At 35.8% G+C, this 17,256-nt stretch overlaps 1 protein-coding gene across 1 annotated transcript in view; it reads right to left on the minus strand.

Annotated features, from left to right (window-relative positions):
* The window catches only part of TTC6 (tetratricopeptide repeat domain 6), a gene marked incomplete at both ends in the record, with an annotated part of 192,057 nt that overhangs the window by 14,567 nt on the left and 160,234 nt on the right, over positions 1 to 17,256 (minus strand). Inside the window, 5 exons of the mRNA XM_081292914.1 lie at positions 7,267 to 7,340; positions 11,249 to 11,368; positions 14,150 to 14,263; positions 15,967 to 16,107; positions 17,009 to 17,158. Of these exons, the coding sequence (XP_081149040.1) occupies positions 7,267 to 7,340; positions 11,249 to 11,368; positions 14,150 to 14,263; positions 15,967 to 16,107; positions 17,009 to 17,158 (599 nt within the window). The remainder of the gene's footprint in view (positions 1 to 7,266; positions 7,341 to 11,248; positions 11,369 to 14,149; positions 14,264 to 15,966; positions 16,108 to 17,008; positions 17,159 to 17,256) is intronic.

Here is a 17,256-nt window from a genome sequence, read left to right on the forward strand (position 1 = left end):
ATCACTATTTGATACAGTAATACCACTCCTCAGTATATATATCCAAAGGAGTTAAAATCAGCATACTATAGTGACACAGCCACATCAATGTTTATAGCAGTTCAATTCACAATAGCTAAGCTATGGAGCCAACCTGGGTACCCTTCAACAGGTGAATGGATAAAGAAAATGGTGTATATATATATACACACACACACACACACACACACACACACATACATACAATGGAATATTACTCAGCTATAAAAAAAGAATGACTTTATGACTTTTGCTGGTAAATAGATGGCTCTAGAGACTATCATGTTAAGTGAACTAAGCCAATCCCACAAAAACAAAGGCCAAATGTTCTCTCTGATATGTAGATGCTAACAAACAATGAGGGTGCGGGGGAGAATAGAAGTTCAGGGATTAGACAAAGGGGAATGAAGGGAAGGGAAAAGGGTAGGAATAAGACAGTGAAATGAATCAGACATAACTTTCTTATGTTCATATAAGAGTATATCACCAGTGAAACTCCACATCATGTATAACCACAAGAATGAAATCCTAATTAAAATAGTTATACTTTATGTATTTATAATATGTCAGAATATACTCTACTATCATGTATCTAAAAAGAACAATTTAAAAAAAAAAGACTTTTATCTTTTTTTTTTTTTTTTTTTTTTTGGTACTGGGAATTGAACTCAGAGGTATGCGACCACTGAGCCACATCCCCAGCCCTATTTTATTTAGAGACAGGGTTCTCTCACTGAGTTGCTTAGCTCCTTGCTGGCTGGCTATGAACTCACAATCCTCCTGCCTCAGCCTCCCAAGCCGCTGGAATTACAGGCATGTACCATTGCACTCAGCAAACTCTTAGCTTTCTTATCTGAGACTTTCCCCCTTGATGTGTCTGGAAGGTTCAGAAAGTTGCTCATTTTGAAAGTGAAAAGTGATTTCCGTTTCTCACATTGTAAAAAAAACATTACCAAAAGAATTAGTTTTTCAGGTCTTAATTGGCGTTATTTGTGATACTAGAATTGAGCAGCAGTCTAGACCCAAAATGGCTCAAAAAGTTTCACCCCAAAAATATGCAGATTGTACAAATTGAGAAAAGGAAATGACATAAAGAAAGGAGAAGTGAGGTAGAGACAGCATAGTTGGTTCCAGCTCACTTCTATCCTATTTGATGTTTGAACAGTTGGTTGCTTGTGATTGGCTGGGACGTGGTAATTTTTTTATAAAAATGGGTTACAGCCTGCTTACACATCATGTTAGGTTACAGTGGAGGGAAGTAGCTTTAGGCCAAACTTAATAATTCTTCCCATTTAGTCAACCTATTCCCTTTTGGTCAACCTCTCAAAATTGACTACCGACCAGAATGTTGTGCCTTGACCTCACTCTCACCATCATAAATGGACTTATTTGGTCTCCAATCCCACTGGGAAATAATAGTGGGGTTAAAAAGATAGAAACAAGGAAAAAAGAACAATAGGCGAGGGAAAAAACTTGTTAACATCAGTATACCTGAGGCTACTTTTGAAGCTTGGAGCTCAGGGTTCCAAAAGCAGAGGGTATTTCATTATTATGATGACTCAGTCTGGAATCTCTGTGTTGGCTGGGCAGGAAGATTAGTCTCCTTTATATCTATTTCCTCAAAGTTTAGTTTGATTAGGTGTCATTTAGTAGGGATAACTCCATTTTGATTTTTGTTCAGTTGGGGTGTGGGGTAGTATAGAAGTTCAATCCAAAGAAATGACCTACCATAATTTTTGAATAAGTATTTTTAATGTTTGTTCTTACCATGAAAAGCAATTGAAGTGTGACATTTTGGCAAACGCTATCCAAAAGTACTGCACCAAGTGTTGTGCTAGAAGATCACACAAGAATCAACACTGGAGCACTAGAAGAGCTTGGCTTTTGATGGTCCAGACAGGCAGAGCTAACATTCATGTATGCGAGCCACTTGGCAGCTTCTAAGTTCACCTCGTGGTCATTACTCAGAAATCACAGGTTTCCCTCCAGTAGTTTATAATGAAATTGTGGTCCTCTTTCTTGGCAACTGGCACTATTTTAGAAGCAAAAGTTTGCTAATGAAGGGTCACGACGCCTTCCCAGGTACCTTCTCATTATATTTCAGCATTCAATACACCATAATCATTGCCTGGTAAGCTGTGTTATACTCAGCAATTCTATTAATGGTTAGTAAAGTATTACTTATGATGCATACCTATGGTGACAATGTGTACTGAAATCTCCAGGGCAATCCCTGTCCTCCTGTAAATCTCTGAAATATTATTAGTTTATTAACATTCAAGCTGCATCATATACACCCCCACTCTTACCTAGAAAGAAATTTAAAATCCTGTGTAAGTGCACATTCTAATATATGGCTTATAAAATATAATCTGTCTTCCTTTTTTTAAGGAAAAGCATTCTTTTCTTTGTTAACCTATATTTTATTTGTTTGTTTGTTTTTATGTGGTGCTGAGGTTCAAATCCAGTGCCTCACATGTTCTAGGCAAGTGCTCTACCACTGAGCCACAACCCCAGCCCCCTATAATCTGTCTTTTTGCATAGCTTAACAAATTACAAAAAAGTATAAAAAACTATGAGTCAGTGAGTCGAGGCAAACCACCATGTCATCTAAGTTGTGCGTTACCAAAAGGCAACGACTGCTGCTATTTTTCATACCTCTCTAGTAATCAGCATTAACTTTAATGAGCATCTAGTTTGCTCGAACAAAGTAAATAATCATTGAACCGTAAATCTGGAAATGAATCTTGAAAGCCACTTGGAAATCACCTCAAAATTGATGATGACTAAAATCAAGTCCAGAGGAGGTGACAAAGACGAAGACAGACTCCCCTGCTTCCCATACCAACAGACAAGAAAAAAGATACAAAACCCATGAAGAAACAGCAATTTCATTTTTCTGGAGATGTGTTAATCAAAGTGTCCTATAGGTAGAAGATCTTGCTAAGTCATCCCATGGCAATTAGCCAATGGAAAAATGTGGCAGAATATCTATATTGCATCAAGATGCATGCTCAGAGAGATACAAATTGTTAAGCATCTATTACTATAAATATAAAAGTATATTTTAAAAGTTTTTCTAAAATAAAATGTGTTTCTTTTAATCTACAGTAATGTGATCATGCACAAGAGTGCCTGATTCTCGTCAGTGTCTGCTAACAATAAATCATGCGCTGAACTTACCCACTGGGCCACAAACACAAAGGCCCACTGCCTTTACCACATTAATCACATACGTGACCAGATGTGCCCTACTGAGTTGTACAAATAAATCACAAACACCTCCCCAACTAGAGAATGTGGCTTTCAGAATTAAAGATTTTTTAAAATTATGCAAATATTAAGAACAGTAAAAATAAATTTGCTGAATAAAAAATGTGTAGGTTATACAGGGGAGTAATTGCCTTCTATATTATTATTTTTTAAAATCTGAAGGTGGCTTTCTCAAAGAGATCTAAAACTTAACTCCATCATAACACTCTTGGTGATTAAATTGGGCAACAAGTAGGATATTCAAGCTAAGGAATCTTGTCTCCTAGCAACCACACGAGTGAGAACCAGAGATATACAAAGGATACTTCAAAAGTCTGCAATCCCATAAGTTCAAAGATCAAAGCCCTAAAATTTAAAGATTTATTCCTTTTATAAAATTTTCCAAGTGAGAAAAGTTTGCTTTTCCTACCATAAGACACCAAAAGCAAGTCCCCATAGTTACAAACCATACTGCCATAGTATGTTACAGTTCACCTTGAAAAGCAAAAAAATAGTTTTCCTGAAATAAATATAACTGATGAGTAAACATTGTTTGTTGTTAAGTTCAGTAAAATTGTTAAAACTCAATACACATGGAATTGGGATTCTGAGTTAACAGGGATTTATTGTTGATTTAAATTCTACTTTTATTGAAGAACAATACAGATCCTAGCTGGGTGATGACAGTTGGTTATTTGGAATTGCAAAGCAGTACCAGCTTAGGAAGGCTCTGCCATATATACCCAGTGATTACATTTCATAAGAGATTGTGAACTGACACACAGAGAAACTTACTCTTAACAGTTGCTAAACATAGGAAAGATGTTGAGAGAAACTTGGACTCTTTTTAGTTTTAACAGAATGCAATGACCTTGGACATTTTTTATCTGCACACACCCATCAAAACAAACGCATCAGTCATCATTACTCCATCTCTTCTCAAAAATGACAATTACTTACAGTAGTTTTGATTTGCATTTCTCTAATTATTAGAGACGTTGAACATTTTTTGATATATTTGTTGACCACTTGTATATCTTCTTCTGAGAAGTGTCTGTTCAGCTCCTTAGCCCATTTATTGATTGGGCTATTTGGTTTTTTGGGATTTTTTTGTTTTTTTTGTTTTGGTGTTAAGTTTTTTGAGTTCTTTATATATCCTGGAGATTAGTGCTCTATCTGACGTGTGCGTGGCAAAAATTTGCTCCCAAAATGTAGGCTCTCTGTTCACCTCATTGATTGTTTCTGTTGCTGAGAAGCTTTTTAGTTTGAGTCCATCCCATTTATTAATTCTTGGTTTTATTTCTTGCACTTTAAGAGTCTTGTTAAGGAAGTCGGGGCTTAATCCAACATGATGAATATTTGGGCCCACTTTTTCCTCTATTAGGTGCAGTTTCTCTGGACTAATTCCTAGATCCTTGATCCACTTTGAGTTGAGTTTTGTGCATGGTGAGAGACAGGTATTTATTCTCATCTTGCTGCATATGGATTTCTAGTTCTCCCAACACTATTTGTTGAAGAGACTATCTTTTCTCCATTGTATGTTTTTGGTGCCTTTGTCTAATATGAAATAACTGTATTTATGTGTGTTTGTCTCTGTGTCTTCTATTCTGTACCATTGGTCTACATATCTATTTTGGGTGCCAATACCATGCCATTTTTGTTAGTATAGTTTAAAGTCTGGTATTGTGATGCCTCCTGCTTCATTCCTCTTGCTAAAGATTGCTTTGGCTATTCAGGGTCTCTTATTTTTCCAAATGAATTTCATGACCAGTCAGAATGGCAGTTATTAAGAATACAGACAATAATAAATGTTGGCAAGAATGTGGGGGGAAAGGCACACTCATACATTGCTGGTGGAACTGCAAATTGGTGCAACCAATTTGGAAAGCAGTATGGAGATTCCTTAGAAAACTTGGAATAGAACCATCATTTGACCCAGGTATCCCACTCATCGGTCTATACCCAAAACACTTAAAATCAGCATACTATAGTAACACAGCCACATCAACATTTATAGCAGCTCAATTCACAATAGCTAAACTTGGAAGCAACCTACATGCCCTTCAATAGATAAATGGATACAGAAATTGTAATATATATACACAATGGAATATTACTCAGCATTAAAACAGAATAAAAATAACGCATTTGCAGGTAAATGGATGAGTTGGAGAATATCATGCTAAGCAAAGTAAGTCAATCCCAAAAAAATCAAAAGCTAAATGTTCTCTCTGATAAGTGAATGCTGATCCATAACAGGGAGGGGGTAGGCATGTGAAAAATGGAGAAACTTTGGGCAAAGGGGAGCTTGGGGGGGGGAGTGGGTGCAGGAAAGATGGTGGAATGAGATAGAAATCATTACCTAGGTATATGTATGACTGTACATAAGGTGTAACCATAGAAATGTAAAATTGTGCTGCAATTGTGTACAATGAATCAACATGCATTCTGCTGTCATATAAACCTAATTAAAATACATTAATTAATTTAAAAATTTTGAAGGATGGAGATAAGTAAAGGCTCTTTTTAGACAAATAAAAATTATTAAAACAGAAAAAAAAGAATGACAATTACTTAATGAAATGAATTGTACAAATGTTGCTGGGTTAAAATAGGTAACAGTGTTACAATGTTTTACTGTCTGTATAAAATAAAAGGTACTATCCCAATTTAGGCCTTTTAACCCAAAGTCACCTTTGAAGGTCCAGTCACTATATTCCTTTGTTAATAAATTTTTTAAAAACCCTCTAATTCTTATAGGGAAACATATATGTACTATGTGCTAAAATGGAAAATAAAAACAGTTGATTTCAGCCAGGCCCCAGGGGTGCATGTTGGTAATCCTAGCAGCTTGGGAAGCTGAGGCAGGAGGATCATGAGTTCAAAACCAACTTCAGAAAAAGTGAGACACCAAGCAACTCAATGAGACCCTGTCTCTAAATAAAATACAAAATAGAGCTGGGGACATGGCTTAGTGCCCCTGAGTTCAATCCCCAGTATCAAAAACAAAAGAGTGTCAATTTCCTAAATAATGCAAACTATGTTCTATTCTTTAAACTGAATAGTTGCACAGACTTGTCTATATAATTTATGAATTATCCTAACTTCCTCCTCTAAATTAAATGCTGTTTCTCTTATTAAAAGTAATGCTATAAACTATTACTTAACCAAGTACATTTTATCCCATATTAAACTCTGCATGTGCTGAGTCTCTGTGCATTTGAAGCAAAATGATCAAAACTTAATCTTCACATGTCAAATGTACATGTAGAAATGTAAACATTATGGTTAGCAAAGGCTATATATATATTATAAATGTATTTTAAATTGATTGTTTATATTTTAGCCTTATATAAGTGTTATATAATGTTCTCTTATATATAAATGTTCTCTCATTCTATAACTTACTTATAGAAGTAAAGAGCAATCATCTTAGAAAGTGGTAATAATGTTTTAAGTACTGTGCTTTTCTAGATTTCATTGTATTTTGTAGACATTTGCTGGCATTTTCTTAATTAGTTTTAGATTTATACTTATGTTTTAAAGCCAAAATTTTCTTGAAAATACATTACTTTTTAAAACCAGCCTCTCTTCTAGCAAATGGATTTTTTAAAAGACAGTCCCATTTTATGAACAAATTACATTACTTTATTCTGTGCTTAGATATTTCAAGCTATGTATAATTTTATTGTACATGTTACCAAGACCCTTTGCAGTATCCAGGCTGGTGACAAATGGACACCCCCAACACCATGATGCAGGTGTTTTGAGAGAGAGTGAGGAAGGCAGAATGGTGCCAATGACATGCTAGATGTGGTGGTTCCTGTGTCTGTTCAGGGAATTCTCATTTTTCTCCCTGCTTTTGAATGTTTTCACATCCACAAAATTGTCCCCAATTTCTTCCATTCCTTCCTGGCTTCTTCATGGGGATATAAGTAAGTCTCCATATGTGATAACCCCACTTGCCTCCCCTTGGACACCAGTTGATCTCCATACCTGTGGTGGCACATGGCGGTAGCATGACAAAGACTCACGTTGGTCTGGCTTATCAGTGCAGCTTGTTTAAAATCCTGAAACAGATTTATAAGTTTGTGTTAATTTTGCAAGTTCCCTCTAAAACTTTTGATTCCACACGAATATACTTAGCATAAGCATTAAAATATACATCTTCTTAAAACCTCATTTTTTTCCCTCACAGGATCACAACTAGGACGAAGGAATGGAGCAAAGGAATCCAGTCATTATAAATCATTCAGAATCTTGTACTACTTGCCTCCACTTTAAGAAAAGGGATTTTTCTGTGGTGTTTCCCTACCGTGTGTAATGAATTATCTTACTTGTTCTATTTTTATTGTTTATACCCCATGATCACCACCAGACACTTCCCTGTCTAGATAGAAAAGGAAACTCCCCTGGAGAAAACTTTTGAGCAAACTTCCAGTCCAGAAAAAGACACAACTGAGCCTTGTGTATGAATTAGTTAAGCCTGCTTCCATCTTTGGAATCCACACTTCTGGAAAGAAATAGGTAGCTTTGTTCAGGGATTTGGAAGCTTCCCTGAGCAAGAAGGAATGAAAACTCTAACCCTAAAATTTGAAGTTTGGGAAGTCAGTTGGTATGGATTTGAGTGGCCCTGGGAACAGGCTGTTTAAAAAAAAAAAATCGAAAGTGCTGAGCCTGCAAGGGATCCTGCCAGAATGGCCCAGAACACTCTCCTCTATTAGGTACCAGAGACAGTCTCTGAAGCTTATAGCTTTCCAAACTCCTACAAAAACATTTGTAACCTGAAGCAAAATGAGATTACTAAAATTCACATTTAAATAAATATCTACAAATCAAAATATTCTGTAGGTACATATGCATACACTTACATGCATATGATATAGATTGATTTTAATGACTCCTAAAGTAAGAGTCCAGAACCTATGAAGGAATAAAAATGACTCTTCTTTTCTCCAGAGGTCCTCTTCCACAGGAATCATCATGGGCAATTTCGGTTGTGACCTCAGGTGACCAAGCTAAACAGTGGAGAGTGCTGTACTCTGCTTTACAGTACAAAATCCCTCCAGACTCCCTTCCTGAGGGTGACCAGCAATCCACAGTCCCAAAGGGCATTTCCAAACTACAGAAGAGCTAACTCTAAAGCACAATCTCTCTCTCCCTCCCTCCTCCTTGCATGAACTTTCTCTGGTTGTATTTGAGGGGAGACTGTCTTTGGAGGTAGGAATTGGAATGAGAAGCAGCAGGACCGAGCTGAGCACTCAGGGATCCAACAGGAGGAAGAGGTATCAAAAACAGACCGATCTATAAATGTGGATTTTCTGCTTAGATTCATGAGGCATGTTTCAATACTAAATGGAACCATTTGGATTAAAATAACAAATAGATTGTCTAATCAGATAGAATGTAATCAAACACGCTGCCAGCCGTCTTCCATTCTCTGTCAGAGCATTCATTCATCTCACTTCCCCTGGAAACTGGCTCCATCACATACATGCATGCTGTCTCCTGTGCTTGTCTCACTGTCCCAACCTAACATGCATTTCTTCAACCCTCTCTGCCCTGGAAATGACACATGACCACATCTTTCTAGTTCCCGTCACTACCCATCTCCCTGAACCCTAGTCAGCACTCACTGAACCCTCACCCCCAAATAAGACCCATTTTATTCTGTAATTTGTAAACTAGCTCAAAAGACATTCTTCAATTATTCTTATCAAAGTAAACCATGTATATAATATTCAGGCTCTAAGAAAACTAAAGAAGGTAGGTACTAACTAATGATCCCCTGTTCTACTTCTTCTCCCCCACTCCCAAGTTCCACTCCATAAAGGCAACTGTTTTTATACCAGTTATTTTTTTCCTGACATTTACCCTCAAGTTTCTAAATAACATGAGTATTGCATCACATTTAACTTTACCACAATTCACTTTATACATAGAATAGGATTTAGCTATCTCATACCATCACTCCACACATCCTCCTGTCTATTCTCCTGTCACCCCTATATACCGATGATGACCTATTCATTTTTCTTTTATTAAGGAGGTCACATGTGGGCAGAAACATAAATGAAGGGTGGCCTGAGACATATACAGATCAGTCAGAAGAGTGCCATGTGCACAGGGAAGAGCTTGTACAAAAGCCCTGCGTAGGAAGGGAGCCTGGCTTTGCCAAAGGATAGCTAAAGGCCAGAGAGAAGTAACTGGGGTGTAGAAAAGGGGACTGATAATGAGGTCAGAAAGGTGAGCAGCAATCAGGTCAAGTAGGATCATGGTCGATCATGGTCAAGAGTTCAGATTTTATTGTAAGTGTCATGGGAAGCCATTGGAGAGCTTGGAGCAGAGGAGTTAACTTGTTCATCTTTATGCTTTTAAGAGTTTTCTCTGGCTGCTGAATGGAGAAGTGCATGCAGAGGGACAAGCATGGAGGCAGAGAGGTCAGTTGGAAAGCTACAGCAATGATCCAGGAGAGAGAGGACTCTGATATCTGAGTTCAGTCCCTACTTGTTGAGAGGGAGGTGGCAGTGGCCATTAGGAGACTTCATTTAATTCAAAATATGTTTTAGTGTTAAAGCTGACTGGACTTGCTAATGGGTTTGTTGTGGGGTGAGAGGAAAGAGAGAGGTCAAGAATGATTCTCACCAGGCCTTCATCTCCTCAAGGACTCGAACCCAGTCTAACTTATATCCTTACCTCCAGTGCCAGTACCTTGGCTGAAGGAACAGCATTCAAGATCAAGTGAGACCTAGTTCAGGCTTGCCCTAGTATCTACTGGATCAAAGAACTTATTTAATTTCTCTTGAATACCAGTTTCCTCCTCTGAAAGTTATAATTTTTAAATTCTGCAGTATTGTTGAACCTGATACCTAGCAACTGTGCAATAAATAGGATAAATATAGTTGTGTAGTGCAAAATAAATATTCATTCAGTAGGTAACACAGGCCCAGCATTTCATTCCCCAACAGCTGAAGTTCTTTGCTCCCCACCTCCCTTTTTCTCACTTTCTCTATTCCAACACTATTGCCCAGATTTCCATAGTTTTCTTGTCTACCACAAACAGAGAAATTCTTTAGCAGCCTCTGCCTATGTCTCAAAGATATTTTCAATTACCAAAAAGCCTAAAGGAATTCAAATGTTGAGATTACATTTTATCATACTGTAAGCAATGTAGAAAACAAATGATTCTGTTGGGCAGAATCTCAAAAGATGACTCCAGATGTCAAAAATTATAAAAACCATCCTGGGAAGTGAAAAAAAAATAGGAAAACACTCTACTATCTAATGTTTAGGTTGTAATTCCTTAGAAACTAACATGCAAAACTGCTATTACCTAACTGTAAACCTCAAAATGCTATTTGATTTTTGTCTTGTGTTTATTAATTCCAAAGTTACCATAAAATAGTCAATAAAAATAAAGTTAAATGACAATTATGAATTTTCTTTATTTTACAATGAAATAAAAATCAAACTATTTTTTCAATATGCTGCATACGCTCACATCTATTACAATTATGAACACGTTGTCCCCACTAACTGAAAAGTATGTTCCCAGTAGCCCATTCTGACCAACTACACCATGAATCACTTAAATATATTTATTTTGATATGCTTTCAATAGGAAAATAAAAAATTGTCAAGGAGAAAGAGCACCAAGCACCAGAGTATGTGATACACAAATCATTTCATTTGCCACACAAAAGAATTTTGTGTATATTTCTTTCCAGAGGTAATAGTCTGGGTCAATTTAAAATTTATTCCTTTTGCACTGGCTATTTATCTGTAAACAATATGAAGTAAAAATACACATTCTTGCAAAGTTTCTTTTAATCATTCCTAGTATTTCAGTACAATTGTGGCTAAAGTTATCACTCATTAGTATGGCCATTTGGTAGCAATGAAAACATGTTCACTAGTTTTCAAAAGAGAATGTATAAAATCAAGTGGGTTCATTTTACACATCCACAGGAGAGCTCACCTCTAAGGCAAAGTCATACTGCTCTTGCTCAGCATAGATGATTCCACGATTAATGAGAGTATTTAAGATTATACTTTCTACAGCTTCAAGCAGCAGCACAATTCCATAATCTGCTAAGGCCTAAAAATAAAATAATCACAACTTAAATATACCTCTGTAGATACCTTGTTCATTAGCCATGGGCAAATATGTCCATGCACAAAGTGGGGTCTCAACCTTAGTTTCTTTGTTTGACTTATCATTTGGGGCCAAAATAATCATATGCTAGATTTACAGGGTTCCCTTAGCTAAGTATTATAAACATGGTCACTTTTTTAAATAAGTGGTAGCCTTCATTTTTATTCTTTTTTTTTTCTTTCACTGAATAAACAGGTTTTTGCTTTTGCTTTTGTTTTCTGCCCTCTGCTCTGTCCACCAAGTCCTAAAAGCATCCTAAATTTGGATTGGAATGATATCTCCTAAACTATTTCCCTACTGAGCATTTTGTCCCAAAAAAGTCATATGGTCTGATCAGAAAAGGGCCAAATCTCATGTGCTAGTAGCACCTGCTACTGAAAATGGAAAATAAGTGCCATATCACTTTGTGCTGATTGGCCCTTCTCCAGCATTCCCTGGCTGTGCAGTTAAGTGTCTAAAAATATTGCTCAGTTAAAGAACCTATATGTAGGGGCTGGGGTCGTGGCTCAGTGGCTGAGTGCTTGCCTAGCACGTGTAAAGTACTGGGTTTGATCCTCAGCACCACATATAAATATAAAAAAATAAAAAGGTACATCAAAAACTAAAAAAAAAAAAAAATTTAAAAAAAGATTCTATATGTATACTGTGGCATAGTTATAAACAAAAATAAACAGGACTGTAAAAATAATAATGCTTGAAAAAAAATACTAGAAGCTTAGCCAAAAATTACGTATCTTTTCCTTTCATAGAGAACCACAGACTATAAAACCAGTAAGGTGCATTAGAGATCCGCTAAGCAGCTGAATATGTGATATAAGGGGAAACAACTGCCAGGAAATGAGATTTCTTGGTCAGCAGGAGTGGGGAAGTGGGAGCACAGTGGTTTTAAGAGAATGACCTTTTCCTGGATGTGTATCATCCTACTCTATTAGAAGTTGCTTCTCAGTTTCCTCCTCTGCAAATTGGTATATTAAACATTTAATATATTGTTTTAAGAGTTCATTTAGAAACATTTTGTTTCTACATTGATCAATCATTTAACCCGGTACTTGACATACAACAAGCCCTAAATAAGAAGTAAATACTGTTGTTTTCATTAGTATAGAATAGTAGAACCAGAATTCACCATATCTTGAAAGTGCTTTTTTTTGGAAAGACACTTTTTTTTTTTTTAATCAGTCTAGTGATGACAAGAATGTGGAGAATGGAAGTCAGCAAAAGGAAGGAGGTGACACTGTTAAATGATATCTGGTCCACATGTTGGAGATCAGATGCCTTTGTAAAGCCACCTAGAGACTGTTAACACAGAAGCAAACAAACCTGGAACACCACACAGGTCTCTGACTCCCTGTGTGACTCAGATGAGTTTTCTAGCCTCTCCCTACTTCCATTTCCTCTCTGTAAAATGAAGGGATGAAATGATCCTGAGTCCTGGATGCTTTAAAATCACGAATGTTTTGTGGTTCTATTTGGTCTCAATCTATTCGGGCAGTTTTGCATTTTCTTTATTAACAGGGACTTGGCTTTTTTAAGTATCGGAGATAACAGAAACTTGGAGGTCCCTTCCCTATCCAGCCTATTGTTTTGGCCTCAGGATTACCTTTCTAGTAGGAGTAGTGGTGGAGAGGGAGTTCTCACAGACACCTGCTGTGCAGGTCACTGATAAATGCTCCTTTAATTAACTCCTTGGATCTTAACCACTCCCTTGTTCAAAATTAGTTATTCGTTTGTCAACATATCTGGAGGAAACCTGATAGTCTGGTTGCCAGGAATTTTGCATCCTCTTGAATAGAACCCATGTTTCCCAACCCTTCTTCTCTTCAAAGCTTGCAAACTTCTAAGTGTTTTAAACAGACGACCAACTTTCAGAGAAACTGGGGAGTGTGTTTGCACAGAATAGTGAAAATAGGATGAAGTCTTTCCAAGGAAAAGCTTCATTTACTGGGAAAGGAGCAGAAACAAGGAGGGGGAGACCAGAGTAAAAGAGAAAAAAAGAAGCAAAATGAATAGGACAGAACACTGGGAGCCCATAGATCAGCTGCTCCACCCTGAGGAATTCTCCTTGAAAAATGACCTCACTGAGAAGGAGTGAGAAGATGAGAGTAAGACGGGGAAATATAAAAGAGAGTTTACACAGGTAGACACTGGATCAAGACAAATGGAAAGAAGGATTTATTGTAGCCACAGTGGCACATCTTGTTCACTGGTCCCCAGAGACTAAAACCATCACACCAATCCCCCACTGCATGTAGAGTGTCAGGACCTTCCAAAAAAATGCCTCCATGAACTGCTCTAGCTAAAATCAAAGGAGTGAGACAATACTATTGCTAGTGATCACTGCTATAAAATTCTACAGGCAGAGTATCCATAGATACAACTCACATGATACTTATGTAGTGTATTTTAATTTATTCAACCTTTAAATGTTTATATTAGCATTAAAAAATTAATTTTTGACTTATTATAGAAATAGTGTAAGGAAACTAACAGAAATATTCTTTGAAATGGTTCTTTGGTATTCAGTTTTATGTGGTGTATTTCCATAGGAATTACTTGCCACAGTTATAGACAAAATGGGAAAATACTTTACAGATGCTTTAAATATGTTTACAAATGCTTTAACATATTGTTTAATCAATGTTATTTATTGGTATCAACAAGCCATTAAGTAAATATTGTTTTTTAAATGGTTTAAGCTTATTGTTTACTAAATGATCATCTCACCATTTGAAGTTCATTTGTCTTGATATAACATAATGCTCTGTTATAAAATGCTACATAACACTTTCTGTCCATGTTGATAGCTGTAGTTAAATCTTCAATAGCTAGCCTGTAATTCTGCAATAATAATAGTAATAATAATAATCAAGAAGGGTAAATAATAATGGACTGAAATTTAATTGCAAAAATAAATCCTTGATCCTATCGGAGTTTCTGGAACATTCATTTAGCCATTCAGTATATCATCTGTGAATGAAGACGATCAACCTAATCTTCCACAGAGTTAATTAAGAGTCTCCTAGTAGGAATTCTTAGTTTCTTTCAACCATAAAACAAAATTAAAGATATCAACAACTTTAATTTAGACAATTATTTTATTTCCAATGTTGCTGAATGGCATGGAAAAAATTATACTGATGGGTAAAAGAAAATCAACCCATATTCATCTAGCAAACATTTGCCAGAAGTTGCTTACTTTTGTCACTCAGACTACCCTATGCATGATCATCAGGTTTTCTTCCCATGTTCTCTTTCGTTCCTCTCCAATTCTTTTCTTATAACTTATAGCATACTATAGGTAGTAATTTTCATGGAATTAACACATAAAGCAAGATCTTACTTTTGCTTTAGGTGTCATTTGCAAAATATTTCATATGAAATAGCTACAAAGAAAGTTCAAAAAAGCAAAGTAAGGAGAAGCAAAGCACTCAACACAGCTTCAGATATCAACAGTGCTGCTCGAGCATCTAACCCAGTAATTTCTGTTTAAGAACCAATCATGAATTCAAGTAATGATTTTGTTCTCAGAGGTCTAAAACTCTATTAAAATGATAAAATAGTAAAAATTTTAAAACATCCCAAATATCCAACAATCAAGTCGTTAAAAATAAATGATGTTGGAATATCATGCCATCATAAAAATTATATGTCCAGAGATAAAGTATAAAAAGCAGGACACAACACAAATTATATAAATAGTATAAACCCATGTCATATATTTTCAGGAAAATAAAAGACTAACTGCAAATACTTGAAAAATGCTCTCAAAATTATAATTTGATGGTAGGATAGTAATCCTTTACTCCCTTCTTTTTATTTCTTTTTAATTTCTTTTTTATTGCTTTTATTTCCAAACTGCCTACAATGAATATGTTAGACTAGGTAGCCACACAGACATGAATAAAGGTGGTAGGGAGAAGAAATTCAGGCTCTTCTCCTGGGCAGAACCCTGCTGGGCTTCACAATGCCCAGGGACCAACTTCTTGCAGACAGACAGCTAGTTTCCTGTCAATCAAAAGGGAGCAGTCTATACTGGGAAATTTTTCAACATGAATTTGGAAATTGGTGCAGGCACACTAAGCCATGATGAAAAACCTCAGTAACCACTGAAATTCAAAATTGAGGAATGAATTTCCCAGACCAAATTAAAAAAAAAAAAAAAAAAAAAAAAAAAAAAAAAAACCTGCCACGTGGGAAACCCTGCTGATTCCTCTCTATGTCTTCTATGTCTCTTGAAGGAAGTCTTTCTTCCTAGAACACAAGAGGTGAGGAACCTCTCCCCCATAACAAAATGTTACTACTTTCTTTAAAAATAAAATAATAATGATGTTATTTTAAATGTAAAGATCAAAAATAAATATCACTATTTTGTGAAAAATCATGAACTGAAATCCCCTTTAGTGCACCATGAAAAAAAGTATTCTATGTAGTTCTGCTCTTTATACCACAGCAATTCTCCTATCACAGAGGGAAAAAAAGGGGAAGTGAGTCCCTCTACTGAGTATCTACAATTTCAGTAAACCAGGCAGGAGGTGGCCTACCCCGCTGTAGTATTTCAGAGCTCCTCTGCAGACATAGGCACGCACACTCTCAGGATAAATACTGATTGCCTCATTACAGTTCAAAATTGCTTTGGAGAATCTGCCTTTTAAACCATAGTAGGCTACTCGGCCTAAGTATGCCTTTCAGAGAAAGAGAAGAGAAAGCAGAAATAGAGGTTTTAGTGAAATCATCAGTTCTACCAAAAATCTATGAACAAATTTATGCCACCCAAAGACATAAATGATGTTGGAATATCATGCCATCATAAAAATTATATGTCCAAAGACAGTATTAAGATATACTCTTTCCCCCCACTCTGTTATTAGAAAAAAATTCAAACATATAGAATAATTGAAATGATAGTATAATGAACACCCATGTATCTATCACCTGGATTCAATAATTATTAGCACTTCGTTTGCCATATTTATTTTATTTTTTCCTTAAGTATGGAAAAATAAGTTGTAGCCATCAAAATTTTTCACCTTGTGGCCTTCAGTATGCATCTACTATGGAAAAAAGAGATTGCCCTAAGTAACTACACTGCCATTATATCTCTAAGAAGATTTCTAGTAATTCCCTAAAAGTATCCATTATTTAGCCAATTCAAATTTAATTTCATCGTCTTCTAAAATCAGGATCCAGTCACACTGCACCTATTAAATTTTGTGTTGTTTCCAGTCTATTAAAAGACAGAAATAAATGTGATAGCAAAATAATAAATAAATAAAATTAATAACAGTATGTAAATTAAAATTATTAACACAAAAATTAATAAATTAGCATATTTACATACATCCAAATTCACAAAGCACTTGAATAAACATAATATCTCTGTTGGGAAAAATTATTTAGTTCAAGAAGAAATATAGATATATGGATTGTGAAAAGTATGTACAGATAAAATACAGATATATGTTTGTGGAAAAGTACGTACAAGTAACCGATTGTTGCTAACTAATAGCAAAAGCATATAAAAGATTTAATGGTTTACCAAAATTAACAAATTTTCCAAATCATTATCATTATGTATTTAAATACCTGGTAGTGTTTCGGATTGATCATAATTGCACGATTGAAGTCCAGAACTGAGCTTTCCTTGTGGAGTTTTACTTTACAAAACCCTCGTTGATAAAAAGCTTCTGCAAAATCAGGATTTGCTTTCACAGCTTTTGTAAAAGAGTCAAAAGCCTAGACGGGCATATTGTTAAAGCACAAACCACTTAGCGACAGAATGTATTAGTTTAGAAGGTTAATAAATTGCAATATGTAAATTTTGTTGAAAAGTT

The sequence above is a fragment of the Spermophilus citellus genome (genome assembly GCF_964194105.1).
Source record: "Spermophilus citellus genome assembly, chromosome: 4".
Taxonomy (NCBI): domain Eukaryota; kingdom Metazoa; phylum Chordata; class Mammalia; order Rodentia; family Sciuridae; genus Spermophilus; species Spermophilus citellus.